General features: G+C 37.8%; 1 protein-coding gene across 2 annotated transcripts in view; it reads right to left on the bottom strand.

Annotated features, from left to right (window-relative positions):
• Positions 1 to 23,437, bottom strand: part of ADGRG6 (adhesion G protein-coupled receptor G6) — a 140,849-nt gene extending 117,412 nt beyond the window's left edge. For both annotated transcript variants that reach the window (XM_068984880.1, XM_068984881.1), the window contains exon 1: positions 23,338 to 23,437. In XM_068984880.1, the coding sequence (XP_068840981.1) occupies positions 23,338 to 23,437 (100 nt within the window). The remainder of the gene's footprint in view (positions 1 to 23,337) is intronic.
• Positions 23,438 to 25,822: the final 2,385 nt, after the last annotated feature.

Below are 25,822 nucleotides of genomic sequence, written 5' to 3'. Positions count from 1 at the left end.
GGGGGGTGGGAAAACTAGTGACACATATTTTCCTACTTAGTCACAAATACACTAAAAAAAAGAGAGAAGGAGAGCAAGTTTTTAAAAAATAGAGCAGAGGGCAATAGTTTTTATGAACTCTTCTGTTCCATTAACCCTGCTAAGAGTGATCAATATTGTTGCTTTAAAATTGTCTTAAATATATACCAATCTAGATCTATAGTCTGTGAACACAGTGCATTTCAGAACAATTTTCATCTATGAAAATAAAACAAGGTTAAGTTAAAGACATTTCTAAAAAGTTTTCTTTTAGCATCCCTTTCAGAGGGTCATGTCATTGTTGGAGTCCCACTGCATTTTCGTCATTGAGAGTGATGATTATACCAGCAAACACAGAACAGAAGAATCTTTTTTCATTTCTGACCCTGCAAGATGAGATCACAGAAAGCCTCACACAAAGCCCATGGGCTGCAGGACATGTTTCACTGGGCCTAAAAAGACACAGCCCTCTTCACTGTGACTTTCTTTGAACTACAGGCTTTCAAGGAGCCATAAGAGTTGAGGTGGGTGGGGGTGGAGGGAGGAAGGGAGGCAGGGACAGAGGCAAGAAGAGGCAGTGTATCGTCTCAGAACTAGAGGCATCCGGATGGCAAAAGTTAGGAGTGAATGGGGAAATACTAAAAAATCCAGGACAACTGAAAAACATTAGCCTTTATTAAAAATTTTTCCTTTCCTGTTATATCCACATCACTCACAGCATTTCTGACCTCAACTCCAAAGGAGACTGGGCTTCATCAGTGACTTTCAGGCAAAGGCAAGTTTTGCTTCTGTCCTGCCATGGGAAAAACTGTTGATCAACCCCTGTTAGATAAATGAAGCTCAAAACACTCTTTTTGAAAACAATTCTCAAATGTCTTTACATGGACAAGAACTCCATGCTTTAAAAAATATTGTGCTACAGTTCCTCTGACATATAATAAATTGAAAATTGACTTTTTGACATACAAAGAACATGTTTTTATACTCTAGTAGTAAAAATGGAAAGAGTAAGTTGTAAATTCCTCCTCCTCAAAACCCCAAATGAAAGACCACTAGGGAAAAAGGCATATAAACTGTTTTCAACTTTCAGCCCACTGAATGCATTCAATACTACATGGTTGTAAGAGATCAAATCTGTCTTCTCAAGCATATGTTGTTTCTTTTCCTGAGGGGAAAAGGCAAGGTATCAAATATTATCTGTTTCTTGATGCTGAACAGAATATAGAAAACCCTGACTCCAAAAATGGATCTGGTGACCTGGTTATATGACACTAAGGGTTAGGGGAAGACCTTTTCTTAATATGGTTTTCATGATTAATGAATGATATTACCATATTTACTCCCACATCTTTCTGGCTTGCAGAAGCCCTGCTGTCTTGAGAACACCATCAAGAAAAAAATGTTTTCACCACCTAATTTCTAACCTCCCCTTACCCAGTTTTTCTGCTTATTAAAAAAATTGCAGTGGCAAATAAAAGAAAATTTGTTTTCAGCAGAACAATTTTTTTTTCCTTGCCAGGACCTGTTAAAGACTAAAACAAAGGAACCAACAGCTGCTGGCGATGGTCTGTAGTAAAGAGTGAAGTTCAAGAGCAACACTCACATACCTAGCCTTTGCACAACTGCCCTTCCCCTACCATCTTTTTTCCTACCCTCTTCTCATTATAGGTGGCAGATTGGTGGCAGATGTATGACTATCACAAACTTACGGGAGGAACAAGAAAGCTTAAGGAGTAAAGTGGAAATGCCTCAGCTACACAAGCAGTAAAAGCACCAAAGTTTAAGTGAAAAAAAAAACTTTCAGCATAAGAACACCTTTCCACCACTTCCAGGGTCCTATTATTTACCCTTTGTGTGGATCACAACAGCAATGACTCAGGGATGGCAGCTTTCTACAAATAATAGTTATTCACTGAAATAAAGAGGAAACACTCAAAATTGTAGATTAAGGTCAATGAGAAACGTCATGGATTTATAAAAATAGATGTTAAACGTTGCAGCAGACAACTGATGCCCAAAAGTTGGATGATTATGTCAGCACTTACTTCCCTTTCAAAAGTGAAAACATTAGAGGAGAAAAAGGAATATTACATTGAAACGAATTTTTAGCACAAACATTCTCTTTATGCCACTTTAAGCTATTAATAGGTTATTAAGATAAACAAGCAAGCAACATTTAGAAAGGAAAAACAACCGCTAATGAGGCCTGCACATTACTGCACGAACCCCAGAAAAGTCTCAATTGGTGGTTTTCCCTAAAGTTCATTTTTAAGATCCTTGGTTGAAATAAAATATTATTTTTCAAAATAATATTTACTTGGTGAATAACTATTCACCCTGCTAACAATTATAGCAAACACTTCATTGGTACTTTCCAAGAGATCAGTCTCTGCTAAATATGTTACATGGATTCTTTCACTGAATTGCCACAATAACCCTAGGAAGCAGGAACTATGGTGACTTCATTCGACAGAGAAGTAGCTTTTCCTAAGACCACATCCCCGGTACACAAGCAAGAGGACCAGAATTTCCAACTCACAGTTTGTCTTCAGAGCCCATGTACTGAACCACTGCACTCTCCCATCTCAGGTAGTCGACATGAGGGATGTGGACATCAACAAGAACAGTATTATAAATGCTAGATAGATTCCTTGGATACATCAAGAAAAAATGAAAATTAACCAGAATTTCAACTGCAATGAATGAGTTAAAACAGCTGACCTCAAACTTTAGCCTGCGTGGAAATCGCTTTGGAGGGCTTGTTTACAGGCAAACTGCTGGACCCCACACCCAGGGTTTCGAGTCAGTAGGCAAGGATGGGGCCCAAGAATGTACATTTCTCCCAAGTTCCCAGATGATACTGATAGTGTTTGGCCTAGATCACACTTTAATTACCACCGGTATAAAACATCACCCTGGTGATACTTTGATTGAAACATACGGGGTGAATTTTTTCAGTACTATTACTGAATGAAAATCAGGCATATAATACATACCCTGACTCCTGCTTAAGGAGATGAGGTAAATTTAATCAGAAAAGGATGGGCATGTGAGGGTGTGTGACTCTTCATAGCCTCTGCTTGTTTGGTATCTGTGGGCCATTTAGGGATCCGTGGTGATGGTGGGTTAGTCTCTAAGTCGTGTCCGACTCTTGCGATCCCATGGACTGTATAGCCTGCTAGGCTCCTCTGTCCATGGGATGAGCCAGGCAAGCATACTGGAAGTGATTGCCATTTCCTTCTCCAGGGGATCTTCCTGACCCAGGGATCAAACCAGGCTCTCCTGCATTGCAGGCAGATTCTTTATCAACTGAGCCCCCAGGGAAGCCCTGGGGATCTACTTCTCACATTCATTAAAGAACCTGCACTAGGAGCCAGAAGAACTATGTTCTGCTTCTTATGCTACACAACTATGATGAAATATTCAATTCAGTCTCCTCTGGAACGCAGGAACAATAATTCCCTTCCTTTCTTTTTCTTCTTAAATGCACCAAAGAGCAATATACAAAATAAAGCAGCATTACTGAGACACCGATTTAATTTGATTTAATCTCAAATGTAGGACTTCTGTTTCTTTAGAGAAGATTACTTTTTATACCAGTTTATGATTACTGATCCTAATGATGAGTCAGGATTAGAGCATATTTTAATTCAAAAATTTCCTAAAAGAGAGGCAACGAAAGTGGAAAAATTGAAAAGGAGTTTGCCCTTTATAAAAATAACCGACTTTTAAACAATAAAATGAAGAGAGACTGGGCACACAATCTTCTTGAAAATGAATAGGAACAGAAGAAAAGGTGGGGTAACAATTTAAGCACAGGTACAAGAGTTCTGTTGTTACAAAGTTATCAAGAAAATGGAAATAAAAGCAAAAATAAACAAATGGGACCTAATTAAAAGCTTTTGCACAATGAAGGAAACTATAAGCAAGGTGAAAAGACAGGCTTCAGAATGGAATAATAGCAAACGAAGCAACTGACAAAGAATTAATCTCAAAAATATACAAGCAGTTCATGCAGCTCAATTCCAGAAAAATAAATGACCCAATCAAAAAATGGGCCAAAGAACTAAACAGACATTTCTCCAAAGAAGACATACAGATGGCTAACAAACACATGAAAAGATGCTCAACATCACTCATTATCAGAAAAATGCAAATCAAAATCACAATGAGGTACCATCTCACACCGGTCAGAATGGCTGCCATCAAAAAGTCTACAAACAATAAATGCTGGAGAGGGTGTGGAGAAAAGGGAACCCTCTTACACTGTTGGTGGGAATGCAAACTAGTACAGCCATTAAGGAGAACAATGTGGAGATTCCTTAAAAAACTGCCAATAGAACTGCCTTATGACTCAGCAATCCCACTGCTGGGCATACACACCAAGGAAACCAGAATTGAAAGAGACATATATACCCCAATGTTCATCACAGCACCATTTACAATAGCTAAGCCATGGAAGCAAATGGATAAGAAAGCTGTGGTACATATACACGATGGAATATTACTTAGCTTTTAAAAAGAACACATTTGAATCAGTTCTAATGAGGTGGAAGAAACTGGAGCCTATTATACAGAGTGAAGTAAGTCAGAAAGAAAAACACCAATATAGTCTATTAACACATATATATGAAGTTTAGAAAGATGGTAAGGATGACCCTATATGCGAGACAGCAAAAGAGACACAGATGTAAAGAACAGACTTTTGGACTCTGGGAGAAGGCAAGGGTGGGATGATTTGAGAGAATAACATTGAAACATGTATATTACTATATGTGAACTAGATCACCAGTTCAGGTTTGACGCATGAGACAGGGTGCTCAGGGCCAGTGCACTGGGATGACCCTAAGGGATGGGATGGGGAGGGAGGTGGGATGGGGGTTTAGGATGGGGAAACATGTACACCCATGGCTGATTCATGTCAATGTATAGCAAAAACCACTACAATAGTATAAAGTAATTAGCCTCCAATTAAAATGAATAAATTAATTTTAAAAAAGGTAATACATATTTCCTAGACATATCTAACAGCCTCAGAACTTTATTCTATGTCTGCACTAATAAAATCTGTTTCTTACTAGCACTAATTTCCCATATTGTGTTCAGAAACATTTCCTAACATAAAAGGTGGACCTCACTTGCTAAATTTGAATTAGGGGATTTTTGCAGTTTAAACAGAAAGTTGTTACAATATTCCCAGTTCCTCTTACTCCTCAAAGACTTATTAAAAACAGAAAACTAAATTCCTCTTTTTCTTGTCCTGTCATTATTTTAGTTGAAGATGTGGCTCATTTGTTTCATCCTTTATTTTACAAGGTTTTGAAATTAAAACAATTTTTAAAAAAAAATCTCCCACTGGCAATTACAACTGAAAAGAACTTAGTAAGTGTGAATACCCAAACAAAGTATTAGAGCAAGATGGAATACTAGTCTTTCATAACCAGACTGAGATGAGAAATTATAACTTTTACAATACTCATAATTCGATACTGAATCATTAAATAATGTATGGAGACTTTTCTACATGCCATCAGTTTCTGACAGAATGATCTATGTCAATTAATCTGAAAAGGATTCTTAAAGTGAGAAGACTTCTAAATGAAAAACAAACGTATGCAAATATAAATCCCACAAGTGGACAGAAAGGGTTCACCAGCCCCCCGGTACACACACGCACTCTCCTTAACCTTCACACAACCTGATTGATGGCCTTTTCTACAGATGTTTCTGTGATCACTTCAGCCATGAAGCCTCCACCTCATAAGTGAGTTTTGATAACAGATGATCTCAGACTCACAGGATGAGTCTGTCTCTGCACCATTAATTTGAAAGAACAGAGAACAGTCAAGGGGTACATAAGAACAAAACAACTCTGTTCTGGACAAGGAGTTAGCATTCAGGGCAACACTCATCTTGAAACACGTTCAAAACCAAAAACAAAAAGAAGACGAAGAAGATGTGAAGGGCCTGAAAATGATGATAATATTGCATATTATAAATAATTAGGTTCAATGAGATATGACAATTATTGCAATGGTATGTATAATAACCACATGATCAGTCATGTCTGACTCTTTGTGACCCTTTGGACTATAGCTGATCAGGCTCCTCTAAGAGTCTTGTTAATTTTTAACTCCTGTTTCTTTTTGTATAGGAGCTTTGAAAATTCAGAAATCTTACAGCAATACAGGGAAAAGAACCACAGCAACTGGTAAGTGCTTATCAAGAATAACTTGTTAGGAGGGAATATAGAGGAACAAAAATGACAGTTCTGAATTTATCTTAATGCACACTGCTTTAATCAGCCTGCCTTATTATTCCAGAAGCAACATGTTCAAAATCAAATAAAATTACTTTGAAGACTCACTTTGAAAACCTGAAGCCATTGGTCTGAACTTTCTTACTCAGATACTTTAACACTTGCATGCCAGCTCTCCAGTCATTTATACTCATAAAGTTTGCAAACATGACATATTTAACATTTAGTATTGATATTGTTTATTATTCTAAATACAGTGTGAATTTCTACATTTAATTATAGTCATTTTCTCAAAATTCATAAAGTTATTTAGTGTTATTAACTTCTTTGTTTTTTTCTACTTTGTGTGCTAAGTCACTTCAGTTGTATCCAACTCCTTGAGACCCTATGGATATAGGTCACTAGTCTCCTCTGTCCATAGCGATTCTCCAGGCTGGAGATACTGGAGTGGGTGGCCATGCCCTTCTCCAGGGTATCTTCCCGACCCAGGATTGAACCTGTATCTCATGTCTCCTGCATTGGCAGGCAGGTTCCTGGAAGCCCCATCTTCATGTATGAAGCCTTTCAGTTCAGTTCAATTCAGTCGCTCAGTCATGTCCGACTCTTTGGACCCCATGAATTGCAGCATGCCAGGCCTCCCTGTCCATCACCAACTCCCGGAGTTCACCCAAACTCATGTGCATCGAGTCGGTGCATCCAGCCATCTCATCTTCTGTCGTCCCCTTCTCCTCCTGCCCCCAACTCCTCCCAGCATCAGAGCCACTTTTCCAATGAGTCAACTCTTCGCATGAGGTGGCCAAAGTACTGGAGTTTCAGCCTCAGCATCAGTCCTTCCAATGAACACCCAGGACTGATCTCCTTTAGGATGGACTGGTTGGATCTCCTTGCAGTCCAAGGGACTCTCAAGAGTCTTCTCCAGCACCACAGTTCAAAAGCATCAATTCTTCGGCACTCAGCTTTCTTCACAGTCCTCTCACATCCATACATGACCACTGGAAAAACCATAGCCTTGACTACACGGACCTTTGTTGGTAAAGCAATATCTCTACTTTTTAATATGCTATCTAGGTTGGTCATAACTTTCCTTCCAAGGAGTAAGCATCTTTTAATTTCATGGCTGAAATCACCATCTGCAGTGATTTTGGAGCCCCAGAAAATAAAGTCTGACACTGTTTCTACTGTTTCCCCATCTATTTCCCATGAAGTGATGGGACCAGATGCCATGATCTTCATTTTCTGAATGTTGAGCTTTAAGCCAACTTTTTCAGTCTCCTCTTTCACTTTCATCAAGAGGCTTTTTAGTTCCTCTTCACTTTCTGCCATAAGGATGGTGTCATCTGCATATCTGAGGTTATTGATATTTCTCCCAGCAATCTTGATTCCAGCTTGTGCTTCTTCCAGCCCAGCGTTTCTCATGATGTACTCTGCATATAAGTTAAATAAGCAGGGTGACAATATACAGCCTTGACGCCCTCCTTTTCCTATTTGGAACCAGTCTGTTGTTCCATGTCCAGTTCTAACTGTTGCTTCCTGACCTGCATATAGGTATCTCAAGAGGCGGTCAGGTGGTCTGGTATGCCCATCTCTTTCAGAATTTTCCACAGTTTATTGTGATCCACACAGTCAAAGGCTTTGGCATAGTCAATAAAGCAGAAATAGATGTTTTCCTGGAACTCTCTTGCTTTTTCCATGATCCAGTGGATGTTGGCAATTTGATCTCTGGTTTCTCTGCCTTTTCTAAAACCAGCTTGAACATCTGGAAGTTCACGGTTCACGTATTGCTGAAGCCTGGCTTGGAGAATTTTGAGCATTACTGTACTATGAAGCCTTTACTTCTATTTAATTATTCTCTTTGGTGAATTTCCCAGAAATTAATCAGAGATACAGCATCATCACCCTGGATGAATCAGCACAGACTAGTTTTAAAAATCAAACATCTACAATTTTAGTAAAATCTATAAATATTCATTTGAATGAGAAGCATATCATATAAATTGATGAATGTTTAAAGCCTTGGCTACATCATGTTTCTAAATAATGCATACTGAGACTATTTTAATTTGATTTAAAAGAATAAGGCACAGGCACAATGAATTTTGAAATATTTGGTCATAAAAAAGTCAATGGTACCAAGTCCAAAATGTACTCATTCCCATATTACAAAAAAATAAGCTCCAGGATGGTTGTTTGGATCTTAGAACGTTTTTTTCCCATGGAAATAACATTATAAAATTCAGTTAAAATCCCAGGCCAACTCATAACATAGCTAAGGCAAAATTAACAGCAGCCCAGAATCCCAAATCTACTTAACACCCTGGAGCCTCAGCCCAAGATTCTGCTAAGCTAGGAGCCTTCTGGGAAATGTACAGAATATAAAGACCATGGAGGCTCCAGTGCCTCTCCCACACCCCCACTCCCACGGTGGGGGAAGGAAGAGGGGAAAGGGGAGGAAGGCGAGTCACTTTAGGGGGTGTGCTGGAAGCTGAAATCTACCGCAGGGACAGCTCAGTCAAGAAAAGACAGGAAGAGGAAAACTTCACAATATTGGACTCTTAGGCATGTTGCTTCATTAAGGCCAGAGTTCTCATGTTATTAACGTCATAGGAAGTTTGTCTTGAGTACTATATAAATTGGGGTACACCAACAGAGCCAAAATGAATGAAATGCAGACCCAGCCCCCAGGGTCTGCCACACTCTGAACAGTTCAATGAATCTACTCCAGTATGATAACTAAAAAGGATGTCTGTGTCTTGGTCTACTTTTTCATGACACAGCTCTTTGTGCTTTTCACATCAAACCCATAGAGTGGATGGGTTACTTTAATCTTAAATGTCTCCCTTTAAATAATGTACTTTAATTCATTCACATTGCAGTACCCATACTCTCTTGGTTTTGTGAAGAAGTAAGAAGACATAGCCCCTACATTCTAGGCACTCATTAGCAATAAAAAAGCAAATATAAACATGAATAAAAATAAAACACAATCCCGCAATAAAACATAGAATAAGTACAAATTATTATAGAATTCCAAAGGAGAAACGGGAAAAGAATTGGAGATATAGAAAATATTTCCTGCTTCACTTTTACCTTTAAAATGTTACCTAACAGGTGGTTACCTGGGTGTATATATTTACATGAAAATTAAGGGAAAAAAACCTACTCATCTTACCAGCCTCATTTTAAATATTCCCCACATGAGGAAGCATTTAACACAGGTCTTAAGATTGGGAAGCACCTTACATGTAGCAAAAAAGGAGAAAGGAGTTTTAGACTGAGGAAATACTGTAAGGAGGACTTAGAAGCAGGAAGATATATGAAATATCAGAGAAAAATATATTCTCCAATTTATCTATTTCTTAGATTATGAATAGGGAACCTTGGAAATAGCTTAGAAAATACTAGTTAAGAATACATGGTGAAGGATCTCAAATGTTAATCCATAAAAGCAGTAATTAACTCAGCAACCAAAAGTTCTTCAAGGTTCCTGAGCAAATAACCTTCCTTCCTGCTGGTTCCTGCCAGCCTCAATAAAAGATCCTGGGTGTTGCAACTAAGAACTCCATGTTCTTAGTTTACATGAAATGTTTACACGAAAGTGGTTTGTTACTAGCTTACAGATGAAAACAGGCAACAACAGCACCAGTTTTTCTATTATTACAAAAGTTGAGGTAAGAAACCATCAGGCTCTCTAAGTAAGAATGAAGAGCATGGACTTCCCTGGTGGTCCAGAGGTTAAGAATCTGCCTTACAATGCAGGGATTGCAGGCTCGATTCCTGATCAGGGGACTAAGATCCCACATGCCATGGGGCTACTGACCCCATGTGCCACAACTAGAGAGCAGCCTGTCAGCCACAATGAAAGATCCTGCATGCAACAACTAAGAATCAACACAGCCAATAATTAACTAATTTAAAAAAAAACCTTAGGAGGAAAAATAATGAAAAGCATTCAAAAAACCAAAGTGATACAAGAGATGCCCCCAGATTTAGCAATAGATTAGGTTTTACAGGGGGGTTCCCTGATAGCTCAGTTGGTAAAGAATCGGCCTGCAATGCAGGAGACCCCGGTTCCATTCCTGGTTCGGGAAGATCCCCTGGAGAAGGGATAGGCTATCCACTCCAGGATTCTTGGGCTTCTCTTGTGGCTCAGCTGGTAAAGAATCCACCTGCAATGGGGGAGACCTGGGTTCAGTCCCTGGGTTGGGAAGATTCCTTGGAGAAGGGAAAGGCTACCCACTCCAGTATTCTGGCCTGGAGAATTCCATGGACTCTATAGTCCATGGGGTCACAAAAAGTTGGACACAACTGAGCGACTTTCACTTCACTTCACTTCACTTGGGTTTTATAGAAGTGTTGCTAAAGAAGAGTCAAAGATATCATTGACATTTTGATTCTGGAAGGAAGAAACATTACAGTAGTGACACTGAAACCAGGAAAAAGCAGCTCAGATTGAAGAATACCTTAGGCTGCAGCCTAGAGATCCACCAGAGGCTCTCTTAGCCAACCTGCACTTAACCGATGCCTCAGGTTAACCTACTTCGATGACTTTCTCTGTAAAACACTGAATGATACAGCAAGTTGAATATCCAAAGCTAATGACCCTCTGAATAGCTGTTCCCATTAGTTGAGTTGTGCTTATTAGATGATAGTTGTTACTATTTTTTGCCAGTTATACTTCATATTCTAGTTTGAAATTTACTATATTTTACATGACTCAATAAATATACAAAAGTAAAAGGATATATAAGCCTATGAAAACTTGATCAAATCATTAGAAAGATTTTGAGTAAAGGTAAATAAAAATAGCTGCTTAATAATGACTAAATGATAAAACTCAAAAATAAGGATTTTGTGCTCAGATCACTTCATAAGCAATCTCTCTTCACTCTAAAGGAGTCAAAATTAAAAATCACTGTGCTGTATGTAAACTATATCTCAATAAAACTGGAAGAAAAAAAATCAATGATGACACTTCATGGGCATGATTTACTCAAGAGACAGCACCCTCCAATGAACAAATCAATCCTCAAAGAAAAGAACTTTGCTGTGTATCAAATGATTGGCAAATAAACACAAGCTTACATTAAGTTCAGATAAAGCGGTAGGGACTCCTGCTTTAGCCATAATGAGTAACAAGTATTGGACTTCCCCTCCCAGCATACAAACATATAAGTGGGCAAAATACATGAAAAAAAATGTTTTCAGACATTGGATAACTGACAGAACAAACCTCTGGTGCTTAATAGAAAGAAATTCAGGAAGTATAAACCCCATATTTCTGTCTGAGAGCACTTTCCGAGCAATTGCACAGGTAACTAGAGAGTGGTGGCTTCACAACATAGAAGAGCCATAAAACTTCCCCTACTCTATCATCATGTAGGCTTGATTTCAAAGTACCACCAGTGTCTTAACAATATATGGAGTTTTTTGTTTTTTTTAAGAAAAATAAAACGCTGCCCTATCCGATGGGCACAATTAAATTATAACTCCAGCACAGGTCCCACTTACTAAAACATCAGCTAAATCAGTTTAATTGTAAACTTCTCTGAAACTCAGAAATGAGATCAGACTTTAAGATGTAAAAGTTGAGCTTCATCTTTTTTTAACACTTACTGAAGTTTAAAATGATGCCATTTTCCCCCTTTGGATTTCCCCAAATTATCCACCCAATACATTCTCTCTTTCAGAAGATGTCTTTGTATAATCTGTGCATCATCTGGGATCTTAAATTAACAGTTGATGATTATTCGTTCCATTATTTTGATTCCATCAATGGCTACATTCTCATTACACCCTTCCTAGGCAAATAGTGACTTTCATCCAGGGACACAGTCATAGCAGGTGCATCTTCTGAAATGAGACTGCCTTGACTGATGCTTTCAACCCACTATTTACCCATGAAAACCTCTCAAGTCAGGAACCAAAGCAGAACAAATAACCCCTCAGAAAGTATTCACCAGGTGCTGAGTCTACTCTAGGCTGGAATTTTTAAGTGTTTGTAATTTACTTTCTGGTTCAAGCTTTATATTTGCTGAGCAATCAACTTTACAAAAAGATTTGTGGAGTTTTTATAAATACCATGTGTTTGTGAAACTAGTGTAAATCCCTTTATAGGAAATGATAAATAGTTGTGTTAAGATAAAACAAAATGAACAGAAAGAGAAATATGAAAAAAGAAAAATAACACTATAACTAATGGAGTGAATGTTCTCGAGGCACCCTTTTTCTCTCATTTTTATTGAGTAACAAGCCAACAATATCAATAAATCTCCATTAAGGTATTGGTTAAGAAGCAAAATCTGATATATAATTATATACTGATCATTGTACGTATTTTTATTAAATGAAGGAAAAACTCACAGAAAAGATCTGCCAGGTAAAGATACAGTAAGTCAAACTTTTGAATATAAAGGTTAAAGGAGGGTGAAATGAAAGCTTACACTGGAACTAGGTGAGGTTTCGTCCTTTGCAGAAATGTCTACAAACAGAGATAAAAGAGTATTTGTAAGTACTGAAAATATCTGAATAAGCATACCTAATTCATAAATAAGAAACCTAAATAATCCTTTCCTGCTAGCCAAACAAAACAGAACAAAAGCCAGCAAATCAACAAAAAGGCTGTATTTTAGAAAGCTATTATTTAATTCTTTATATAGCTAATAAAATCCTGACAGTTTTGGATGTATCAGAGGTCTGCTTATTGTGTCCTAGAACTATTCTGGCTTTCCAGGTAACTCAGTGGTGACGAATCACCTGCCAATGCAGGAGACTCGAGTTTGATCCTTGCGTTGGGTAGATCCCCTGGAAAAGGAAATGGCAACCCACTCCAGGATGCTTGCCTGGGAAATCCAATAGACAGAGGAGCTTGGCAGGCTACCGTCCATACAGTCAAAAGGGTAAGACATGACTTAGCGACTCAACAGCGGCAGCAGAACTATTACTAATATTTTTTCCAATTAGCTGAGACTTCTTTTTGAGGTATAATTGACACACGTTAAAAATGCATAGATTTTAAGTATGCTGTTCAATCAGGTTTGAGGATGTATACCCCTATGTAATTACATTCCAACCAAAATTTGGAACATTTCCATCAACTCAATGTATCCTGAGGTGTCTCCTTCCAGTCGGTTGCTCCCTGGAACTCAATCATCCAGTGTAACCACTTTCAACTGCCTTCTGCCTGATTTTGCCAGAAACAGAATCTAAAAAATCAGGCACACATGTTTCACTACATGTAATAACTGTCTCCTCCTACCTAGAGTCAGCGAGGAATAAAGCTCCAGTACACACACTGAGAAGGTATTTCTGAGTATAAAAGAATGTCTTTGCAAAATTTTAGTTCAGAATCAGCATTTAACTCATGTTACTGATGGATCAAAGTACTCAAAGTCAACTTAGCAGTGTCGGTGATATCGAAGCAAACTTTTCATTCTCATCATTAGCTTAGACGCATCAAAAAAATCAGTAATACCATGGTATGTGCAGCTCAAGTTTTAATGAAATCCAAAGTAAATTTATATTTTTTAAAATGTACTTTTCAAAGGCAGTTTTCTCTTCAGCAACACAGGATTCATTTGTGTTGTTAACCTGAAATAGCCCAATAGGTTGTATTGATGACTAGGATTATTAAGATATAAAATATTCAGATGGTACTATGGTCTTACTTTGGAAAAAATTAAAAGTTAATCTTTAATAACAGGGGAAAAAAGTTCAATTTGATGATTAGACTCCAAATCTGATTTTAGTTTCCAGATGAATAACAAAACTGGTTTAGTTTCTATATTCTGCCCTAAGAGCTAAAAGACTCCTTGGTAATATAGCTGGTAAACAATCCACCTGCAATATAGGAGATTCTGGTTCAATTTCTGGGTCAGCTTGATTCCTGGATCAGGAAGATCCCCTGAAGAAGGGATAGGCTACCCACTCCAGTATTCTGGCCTGGAGAATTCCATGGACTGTATATGTATAGTAATTATTATATAATTTTATGAAATATCCCCCCTTAAATAGCTTGTCTTCCATAAAGGTAAAAAGGTTGAACCCCTGAACATCTCAAAGGACTCTTGAGAGTCCCTTGGACTGCAAGGAGATCAAACCAGTCAATCCTAAAGGAAATCAACACTGAATAGTCATCAGAAGGACTGATGCTAAAGCTGAAACTCCAATACTTTGGCCACCTGATGTGCAAAAAAAGCAGTAACATCAGCTTCTAGGAAGTCAGAGGCACCTAAAGGAACAATTTAAAGAATATGAAAAACATGCAAAGCAGTATATTCTAAAAGCTGAATATAAGCCATTTCACCCTGTGACATAATTTCAACCTAAAACAGACTTTCTTTGAAGAAAGTGTTTTTTTGTCCATTTAATTACAAAAACATTATTGCAGTTACTATGGTCCACCTCCTTGAAAAGAAAAAATTTTAATAAAAAACCCTCTGGAGAAGTTCAGACTAACTCAGGAGATCTTTAGAGAAGATAACATAATTGTTTACATACACATACAGCTAGATACCTGTCAATGTGTCTCTAAAGCAGAATGATCTATTTTTAAGTGTGAGGAAGTAATAAATCCAAAATGTAGTCTTTTAAGATTTTCAGAAATAAAAGGAATGATGAATGAGAATGAAAACTGAAAAGAACAAAAATGTGAGGGGCAGGTGGGAAATTTTTGTTTGCTTCGTAAAGAAAAGACTAGAACTGATGCAGGACAAGGGAGGAACAGCTGAAAAAAATTTTAAGCAAATAATAACTTTCACTATTCTCAACAAAAGTAGATTTTTTTTTTTTAGAGAGTACATTTTAATAGCAGTGAGTTTGCCACTAAAGAAATGTATTTCCATAACAAGTCTAGCCCTTGGCACAAGTGAAAATAAATTCTCTGGTTATTTTTCTCATTTGGAGGCTCAAGTAATTATTATACAATTTATGAAATATCCCCCCTTAAATAGCTGGTCTTCCATAAAGACAGAAAGGTTGAACCCCTGAACATCTCAAAGGACTCTTGAGAGTCCCTTGGACTGCAAGGAGATCAAACCAGTCAATCCTAAACGAAATCAACACTGAATAGTCATCAGAAGGACTGATGCTGAAGCTGAAACTCCAATACTTTGGCCACTTGATGTGAAGGGCCGACTCACTAGAAGAGCCCCTGATGCTGGAAGAGATTGAGGGCAGGAGGAGAAGGGTGACAGGGATGAGATGGTTGGATGGCATCACCAACTCAACGGACATGAAAGTGAAGTGAAGTCACTCAGTCGTGTCCGACTCTTTGCGACCCCGTGGACTGTAGCCCACCAGGCTCCTCTGTCCATGGGATTCTCCAGGCAAGAATACTGGAGTGGGGTGCCATTGCCTTCTCCAGGCGATCTTCCCAACCCAGGGATCGAACCCAGGTCTCCTGCATTGCAGGCAGATGCTTTAACCTCTGAGCCACAACGGACATGAGTTTAAGGAAATACCAGGAGATAGTGAAGGACAGGGAAGTCTGGTGTGCTGCAGTCCATGGGGTCGCAAAGAGTCAGACCCAACTGAGCATGTACTCTCTCTCTCTCTCACACACACACACACACACACACAGTAGGGCAAGCACTTGATCACTTGATGGCATTATAAAGCTAGAGAGCTGTGAAATTACATAAAGTAAGGACTGTGGACTCTATCCTGTGGGCGATAAGAATCTTAGGGGAACTTCAGTAGGGTGGTGGCATGATTCCAACTGTGGTTTAACAGAAACCTGGATGCAAGGGGATGATCAGGAGCTCACACAATATTCCTGGTGGAGATGAAAGCCCCAGTCATTAAAAAGTTAATGGAGGCATTTCCAACCTAGATTCAGCAACTGTTGATCACAACGAAATATGAGTTTGAGCAAGAAAGAGAAGGCATCAAGTGTGTCTAAAATTTTATTAATATCTCCAGCTTTTTGATGAATCTATGAATGAAGTTCACTAAGGAGGAAAGGAAGGCTGCCATTTCTGAAGTAAAATGACATGATAGAGAAAAAGCATAAACTACAGGTTCAATAAGCCAAAGACAATTCTACTACTGAGTTACCTGTCATCTAGGGAAGTTCTTACCCTCTGCTCCTCAAGCATACCTTGCCGGTTACATGTATCTTACTGAACTACAACTGACAGTGACCTGGCTATCCCCTGACTGAGTTGGAATCCCTCATTCAGTTCTGATAGCACTTTTCCTCCAGCTACATCCTCCACCATCTGGCCTTCCCGTTACATGTCTAAGTTTAGTCTTTATTCTCTTCTGCCGAGATCCTTATCCTAGAAACAGGAAGTACTGATCGTCTCATAAAATCACTTTCAGTGCACTTGTGGGTTCGTCCTTGACCTTTTTTATGCCTACATCATCCTTCTCCATTTCTATATTAATTTTCTATCTTCTTGCTTTCAGTTAAGGTCAGAGATGATACTCAGTAGGGATGAACCACTCCCACAACTGCATCAGATTTTACGCCAGCCCTCCAACCTGATTACAGGGCAAGTTCTTCAAATGGTGAATGACAAAGCCATACCATTTTGTAAATATTTTTTCATCACCCTTGATACAAGATGCAGTTTTAACACTACCTCCTGTGTGCAAACTTTTCTGAGATCTCTTCTGTTATCCCTTGATATCAGAGTCACAATTGTATTAGACCACATATCACAGTGCTTCCTGTTTGTCTCATGTCAGTCTCCCCAACAACACTAAAACTCCATGATTTAGCTTTGCATAGCCAGGACTTTGATAAGAGTCTGACACATATCTGATACACACACACAGTACTCAAAAATTATGGAATTATGATAACATAGCCCTTAGAGTTTAAATGCATTTTAAAGGAGCAAGAGTACACCCGTGGCGGATTCATGTTGATGTATGGCAAAACCAATACAGTATTGTAAAGTAAAATAAAGTAAAATTTAAAAATAAATAAATAAATAAAAGGAACAATCCAATTACACATTCTCTGTAACTCCTTTAAGTACTATAATGCTCTCACAAATGTCTAATGTACTTTAATAATATTGGGGGAGGGAAAGGTTCTGATTAAGTATACCAAACTTTTAGATTTGCTAGACTCACTCTTTCCTCCCCTGCTACTCCACCCTGTAAAACACACTTACTCATTAAGTCTAGAATAAGTTTTTTTTCCCCTCTCTTTTTGGTTCTTTTCCATTTTGTTCTTTTCCACATTCTTTACTTACTAAATTCTATTATATTGCAATCTTAGAAAGAAGAGTACCAAAAAGCACATATTCTACTTGTTGAAAATAAAAGAAAAATTCCATAAAAAATTATTCATTTGAAAGTAGCAGAAAATTTTGTACCTGCCAAAGCCTACAGTTCCAAAATTTATCTTATCTGAGAAAGTTACCTTCCTAATCTCTCACTGTGTATAAAATTTACCTACTAAAATTGAAAGAAAATACACACAGATGAACCTTTTGAGGTAACTATTAAAATGATGTGTATATATATATAAAAGACCCTCTCTGAAGCAAAATGGATCGACCTAGAGATTATCTTACTAAGTGAAGTGGATCAGATAGAGAGACAAATACCATATGATATTACTTATACATGGGACCTAAGAGGATGAGATGGTTGGATGGCATCACCAACTCAATGGACATGAGTTTGAACAAACTCTGGGAGATGATGAAGGACAGGGAAGCCTGGCACACTGCAATTCATGGGATCACAAAGAGTCAGACATGATTTAGTGAGTGAACAACAAAAAGCAGTTCTGATGAACTTACTTACAAAACAGAGACAGATTCACAAACACGGAAAACAAATTTATGGTTACCAAAGTGGGGTGTGAAAGATGAAAAAAAAAGAAAGACTATACACACACACTCACTCTGTGATTAAACTGGAGACTGAGGAGGCCATCATGATTTTTAGTACAAAATCCTCTTCAATATTAAGCTTCCTTCTGCATTCCTTCTTCATCGCCAGTGATGGCAATTTCAAAGGACAGCTGGTTTTATCTTTTGGCAACCAATTACTAAAAGCCATTTGGTACTTGAAACATCAACACAAAAGTATTCAGACTAAGTCTGTTATCACTTCCAAATGACCACTCTATCCAAAGACCACCATTCACTATTTCAAAGTAAATGTACCATTTAAGCCATTTTTTAAAAAAATTCAGTAAGACTTTTCCTCTTTCAAAAAGACCAAGTTGTTACACCAAAGCAACACTGTGGTGGCTGACTCGAAGGACATGAGTCCACAGCTGCAGCCCAGCCTCAGAGAAGCCTCACATAACACAGCGGAGACAGAGATGCTCTAAAACTTTCCTCAGATTACTAGAGACTCATCACCGGCCTGATCTGCCTGGTCTACAAACTGTTTACCAACTGTCTCTAAAGGATGACAGCCAAGCCTGGAGACAAACGTGATCTGAGCAGTGAAGGGGAGGACTCTGTACAGTACCCTCCCCTTCCTAATGCTTAATTCCTAAGTGGTGTCAGTGTCACTGGAGGCCCGTCACACCACTTAGTCACTTGATATTGTCACCGTGGTGATGATGAGTCACCCCCATCCCACGTTTATGTAAGTGACTTTATGACCCCCATGTAACATTTCATATTTACCTACATCAAATTCAGATCATTTCACAGGACTATGAGGGAAATTATCTACAGGGAAGATGCATCAAAGAGACTTCTGTATACAAGTTCCTGAGGTTTGCTTATTCAGTCACACTGGCTCTTCTAAACTGAAGTGTAGAATGGGAACACAGCTTTAGCTGAAAGCCTCAGACGGTAATTTGGAACATTTTGACTCTGACTGAAAGAAAAAACCCACAAACATTTATCATCATATAATTTTCTGTTAGTCACTTAAGCATTACTCTGGCTCTTTCTTCACTTGATAAGAACAGTTTATACAAGTAGATCGTTATTTCTGACCTTCCAGATATACTTATTTAGTAGTTAATGCAAAGATACTGGAGTGGGTTGCCATTTCCTTCTTCAGTGAATTAGTGACATATTCATACTAAAATGGCTAGGGGAAAAAAAAAACTAGGAGATTTATAAAAAGATTATTTTTCTATGCATTGGAAACCTGTTGAGCAAATACAGTTCAGTTCAGTTCAGTCGCTCAGTTGTGTCCGACTCTTTGCGACCCCGTGAATCGCAGGACGCCAAACATGTAGAAAAGATGTCTAACACTCCATCACAGATTGCAGTGTAACTGACAGAATAATGGCCCATTCTGTGATCATGAGAAAAATGAACATACAAACAAATCCAAAAAAAGCACAAGATTTCTTTAGCTCAATCATCTGCTTTCCAGAACCGTGCAGTGCTCTGGGCTAGAAAGTACACAATTCAGGTCAGACTGTACTTTCAGAAACATTTCCCCTTTTAGCTGTTGCCCTATCGTAGATATCAGCATAACACTGAGTTTTGAAATAATCTGCTGATGTCATCGATTTTCAGGAGTGAAGGGAGGCTCCTCCCTCAGCGCTCGTGACTAAGGCTATCTGTGTGGAAACAGCCTCGTGGTTGCTAAGGAATTCATTGGCTCTTGGCTGTTTGTTTCCCACTCTGTTTGAAGCCATAACCTTCTGTCTGCTTGAGATATCATCATTCATCTTCAGAGCTGTAGTGTGTCACGCTACATAAAAAGAGGTTCTTATTTGAAACACCATTTGGAGATTCTTATCAAGTGAAGGAACAGCTAGAGTAACGGTCGTGATTAAAAGAAGAGTGTAATATTCATACATGTCAACAGTCTCTCTGGCCAATATTTTAATGCGTTTTTTTAACACCAAAGAATTTCATCAAGACTTTTTGTTTCCCCAAATTATTAAAATAATACATGCTCACTCTAAGAAGGTAAACAATTTGTAGTTGTATGAAGTTCCATCGCTTTCCTGCTTCTCACTCTTACCCTAAAATAATGCATTTTATGCCCCTGTAATAATCCATTTTAAAACCTGATGTGTATCATTCCATGTTTTATCCCAGAAGACAGAGCCACCATGTTAGTGCATGCCTTTTACTCAAACTTTGATAATACTGGATGTTATCAGCTTTCTAAATATTGTCAAGCTAGTGCATAAAAAACAGTCACATTTTGTAATTTGTACTTCTGTGGGGCCAGTTTAAATATTCAAAGATCATACTGCTGCAGTTCTTCTTAAAAATTATATTCATCAGCTGTCAAAAGAAAAGGCGTTCTTTTTCTTTACTACTTTTTAAAATCCAGCTTGTATGCTATTTGCTTTGTAAATGTCCACAAAACTACAAATGTTAACTTGCCTAGAAGACTCAACGTTGTAGTTCTATGTTATGAGGTAAAGTGTGGATATTATCAGAATCAAACTATAGGATCCTAATTTTTAATCATCCGAACTAAGTGTCAATCTTAACAATCAAGAGGTTTTGCCAACCCTCCAATCCAACCCTCCACAGCAGTCAAATTAACAAAACTTTAACAAGCAGAAGAGTAACCAAAATCAACAGATTATCACTAAAGGTAAAATGAGAGTGACCACAAGGCTTCTTTGAACTGGGGCATAAGCAGGCTTATCTGAGATGGTAATAATTAAGACCTGAGTATCAAGAAAGAACCAAGATGAGGGAGAAAAGGGTACTGAGAAAGCACAGTCAAGGAATAGAAAGAAAACGTGTCTAAAAGACAGTGACTTTAGGAGAGAATAGCAGGAAGTAGGAAGTATTGGGAAAGATTGAAGGCAGGAGGAGAAAGGGATGACAGAGGATGAGATGGTTGGATAGCATCACTGACTTGATGCACATGAGTTTGAGCAAGCTCCGGGAGTTGGTGATGGACAGGGAAGCCTGGTGTGCTGCAGTCCATGGGGTCGCAAAGAGTTGGTCACGACTGAGCGACTGAACTGAACTGGGGATGTACTAGAATGCATGAGGTGAAGCAGATTTGGGGCTAGGAGGTAGGAATCAAGAATCTTGTTCAGACATGTGAAGTTTGAGGCCTATTATACATCCAAGTGTCTGAGGACAGGCAATCCAAGAGGTAACTCCAGGGTCCAGAAAGGGGCTCTGGCCAAAGATAAGTACTCAGGAGATACTGGCATCAAGATGCCACTTAAAACCACTGGATTCAATGAGATCATCCAGGGGTCATCCGTAAAGTCAGAGTTCCTATACAGAGACAAAAATCACAGTTAAGCACCAGATGGTCTTTAAAAATATAGCAATATTACATCATGATTTAAAGATAGGACTCTGAAATTTATATATATTGATAGTAAAGTTTTAATATGCATTATTTTCATGAACCCTTTACTGAGTTAAGGCAAAAATTTTATATAAAAATGCCAGTAATAGCCCCTAAAGTACTTCTGTAAGTTCAGCTATTCATGTGGAAGGTGGTGGCATTTTAAGTGAGTCATGTGTAAGACATATAGATACAAAATATGCTGGCTTCATGAGTAAACACAGGTAACTATCTGTCACAAAGCCTTAGGTGATATACACACCATGTGGAGTAATAAGAGAAATTCCTTCAAAAGATTTCTTGTGTCAGACAGTAACTTGAAAATACATTTAAATACTCTGATTCCCATACCCTTGAGAATGAGAGCCTCCTGAAACTTTACATCCCAGGTGCTCCCCCTGCCCCACCCTGGTCTCAGCTCAATTGACCTTATTTGTTTAGTCTAAAAACATGGGTTTCATGTAATTTATTCACACGATAAAAATAATGAATGTGCACATATCAATCAACACACTGACATCTAAAATAAAAAGTCCCAATTTAATTTTTGAAGAAACCTTGAAAATTTGCAAATGCCATGACCTAACAAAATGAAAGTAAATAGACCTCAACTAATTTTAATCTCCTAATTCATCTTACATCATGTAATTGACTCTTGGAGAAGCACTTTTGAAAGTAAAGAAATAGTTCAGCTACATATGATAAAACCCAACATATATACAATTTTCAGATCTCTTTACAAGTGTGCTTCTTCTTTCTGATAATGAAAGTAACAAAAAAATAGACTTCTAATGAAATTGAAACAAATATACCAAAAAAAACACTCAAAGTTCAGTTATGTTTTGAAGCCATTAAACATTAAGTACCAGGGATTTTCCAACTAAGTAGCTGAAACTCTTAAAATACTTGATAGCTTGGGAAAAAAGTATTTATATATTAAATACTCCAGTTGAATATCTTGATCTATGAATAAGCAATTTTAGCAATCTATTTCCATGATTTGTTACATGTATTATTTATAATAACATACAGGTATTTATAAATATGGAACATATGAAATCTTGAGTAAATTCCAAGTAATCAGTATGTAAGACTTCATGAGTAATGATTTCATTCTAAAGGAAAATATAATAAACTGAATAAATATAGCTGTAAAAAAATAAAAGCAAAACAAAATGGGCACAAGAGAAATTCAGTTTGCTCAAGCAACAAAATCAGGTAATTTTTAAAGATCATTAACATTCCTCAGGTTCCTATTGGCTCATTCACATAACTAGCTGTTTATAGAGAATTTGGCTTTCAATAACAGCTAAAAAGGCCTTGTTGCAAAGTGGAGAAAAAAACTGTACTCATTTCAAACATTCAATATCTTCATTCCAAAAGTACCGTAATTAAAATAAACTCCATCACATCATTTTAAGGCGACTACTTCATGGTCTAAAAACTGAATTCCAAATTCCTATCTCATACATGGCAACAAAATCAGAACAATAACAAAGTCTCTACTTTTCATTAAGAACTGAATGAAAACTTGAAAACAGAGAGTTAAGTGCTGCATATTTATTCAGTCGTAGGAAAAGCTAGCACACTTTTAATGTCAGGTATGTAGCTATCTTATCATTCAAAATGGGCTCGATGAATAAATAAAACTAAAAGAAATGTAGCAAAGATCAAGGAAAATAAAACAATGATCAAAGTAATAGAATTCACACATAATTCAGGTGGAATGAGAGGCCCCTAAAGCCTGTAAGGACAGAAAAAGTCAACAAATAAAAGGCATACTTACACTGAAGGCAATGTCATCATTATTAAATACAGAATTTGAAAGGAAAAGTCTTACTTACCTGAGAGAGGAGCATACACAAGACACAAAGCAAATAAGAACAAAAGAGAACTTGGCTTCCATTTCCAATGACAGCTCCACATTCGGTCTGAGTGAAACATCCTGCCATGAAAAAAAGCAACAATCAGGACACTCAGGCTTAGTAAAGCATTCAGTCAGAAAACGTTGTAGGTTTCTAGCAGGGACTGAAAAAGAACCTTTTCCCGCCTTGCTTCCAAATAAGAAAAGAAACCTTGAAGATAATAAACTAAGGATTCCCCTTTAAGCTAATTAGGTAAAAGAAAAAACCCATGCATTTTATTTGCTACTTGGTGACAACTTCCTTATCAGAGGTATATAATAGATGATTCTTGCAAAAAGATGGGGAAGAAAAAAAAAAAAAAAGATGGGGAAGTATTCTGATAATTCAAGGGAAAAAATCACTTATTAAAAAAAAAAAAATTCTAGCATCAGTCTTCAGCATCATCAGTCACATGCCCATCTGAGTACCAAGAGGATGCTTTTATCAACCTCTTCTATAATCTCCCAGAAATTTAACTTCTAAGGAAATGTTTTCATTTTATAATATCTGCAGCTTTACAAGTGGAAATATTAAAATCAAAGCACCCAAACTTTCTTCTTTCCTCTAAAATTAAGTACTGAAGCTTAACTTAATTAGTACTAATGTTAGTTCTAAAATTATATATATTAATGGTTATCAATGTTTGTAAATGGCTAGTAAATACCAAGTACTGAAGAATCTAATAAATGACAATAAATGACATTAAATGGAGGGGTGGTGCTTTGAAGACCCTCAATTGTCTGTACAATAGTCTTACCTCTAAACTCAAAATTATGCTTAATGATTTAGATGGGAACGTCCATATTATCTTGGCTGAAGACACTGGCATGCTACCTTCCATTGACGTAGCCCTATTAAAAGAGGCAGACCACAGAAGGGGGCAGTGGGTGTGACAGGCAGTCACAAAAAGGAACCGTGAATGAACGGGTGAGCAGGAGAGTCTTGAAGCAGGAAGAAAGTCGAGTGGCAGAAAGAAACCTCCAGATCTTAAAATCCGCAGAGTTATTTTCATTGTAAGTGATAATTGAGAATCATTTTATTTCTAAAAGAGGAGCAACTAAAACAATGCTTTGGAGTCACAATAAAATACTTCTTTACCTGAAGGTTGCTTATCTGGAAAAAATGTATAATAAATAGAAAACCAGAAAGTGGTAACAGAAAGACTTGAATAATAAAAATCAGACATTAAACTGATTCTTGCACTTGTCTCAAGCCTGCCCTTCTAACTTATCTGAGAGACTGCTAAGCAGAGACTACTTAATTAGCAAAGAGAATAAGCTCTGGAGTCAGACAGACCTGAGTTTGCTACTGATGAACTAGGTAATCCTTGGAAAATTGACTTGACCACCTTGTTCCTCCTAGTTTTCACCTGTAAAATAGGAACATCAATACAATCTAGTCCATGGTGCTGGTGGATGATTAAATCAAATCATGTCTTTTAAGAAATGTGTCTAACATTCAGCAAGTGCTCAGTGTTATTGTTGTTCAGTCACTAAGATGTGTCCGACTCTTTTGTGACCCCTTGGACTGTAGCCCAGCAGGCTCCTCTGTCCACGGGATTTCCAAGGCAAGAATACCGGAGTGGGTAGCCATTCCCTTCTCCAGGGGATCTTCCCAACCCAGGGATCAAACCTGGGTCTCCTACACTGGCAGGCAGATTCTTTACTGCTGAGCCACCAGGGAAGCCCAAGTGTTCAATAATATTAGCTATTTTTATTGTTACTATCATCCTGAGCATTCTAATACAAATGTGGTTATTCTGCCAACAGTGAAGTAAGAAAGAAAAGGACTTTACCAAGAACAGACAATAGGATCAATATTATAAACCAACACCAACCTATTGACTTTGTAGCTATTTCTCGGATCTACTTGAAACAGAGATGAAATAGACTATTCAAGTATGCCGTGAAAGAAGACATTTAAAATAGTATCTGATTTTGTTCACATTATTTTATATTTACCAAACTAGAATCCCCAGCATCACACAGCTCTTAGCAGAAACCAACTCTACACAAGAAAAATGCTACATAGTACTTTTGCACAACATTGTAAATCAACTGTACCAATAAAAATTTTAAAATATTAATTAAAAAAGTATTTTTGAATGGGAGGTATATTTTCAAATACATCCATCCAAAATATTTGAAATTAAAAGCAGTGTTACTGCTTACATGAGAAGCAAGATGTTCTAGTGAGTCATTCGCCGTGCTCAGTTGCTCAGTTGTGTCCAACTCTTTGTGACCCCCTAGACTATAGTCCATCAGCTTCCTCTGTCCATGGGGATTTCCAGGCAAGAATGCTGGAGTGGGCTGCCAATTCCTTTTCCAGGGGATCTTTGCAACCCAGGGATCCAACCCTTGTCTCTTGCATCTCCTGCATTGGCAGGTGGATTCTTTACCAGTGTGCCACTTGGGAAATTCCAGTG

This window comes from Capricornis sumatraensis, chromosome 13, assembly GCF_032405125.1.
Source record: "Capricornis sumatraensis isolate serow.1 chromosome 13, serow.2, whole genome shotgun sequence".
In the NCBI taxonomy this organism is placed as follows: Eukaryota; Metazoa; Chordata; class Mammalia; order Artiodactyla; family Bovidae; genus Capricornis; species Capricornis sumatraensis.
Note: the sequence above shows the minus strand (reverse complement) of the source record. Positions and strands in the feature narration are given on the sequence as shown.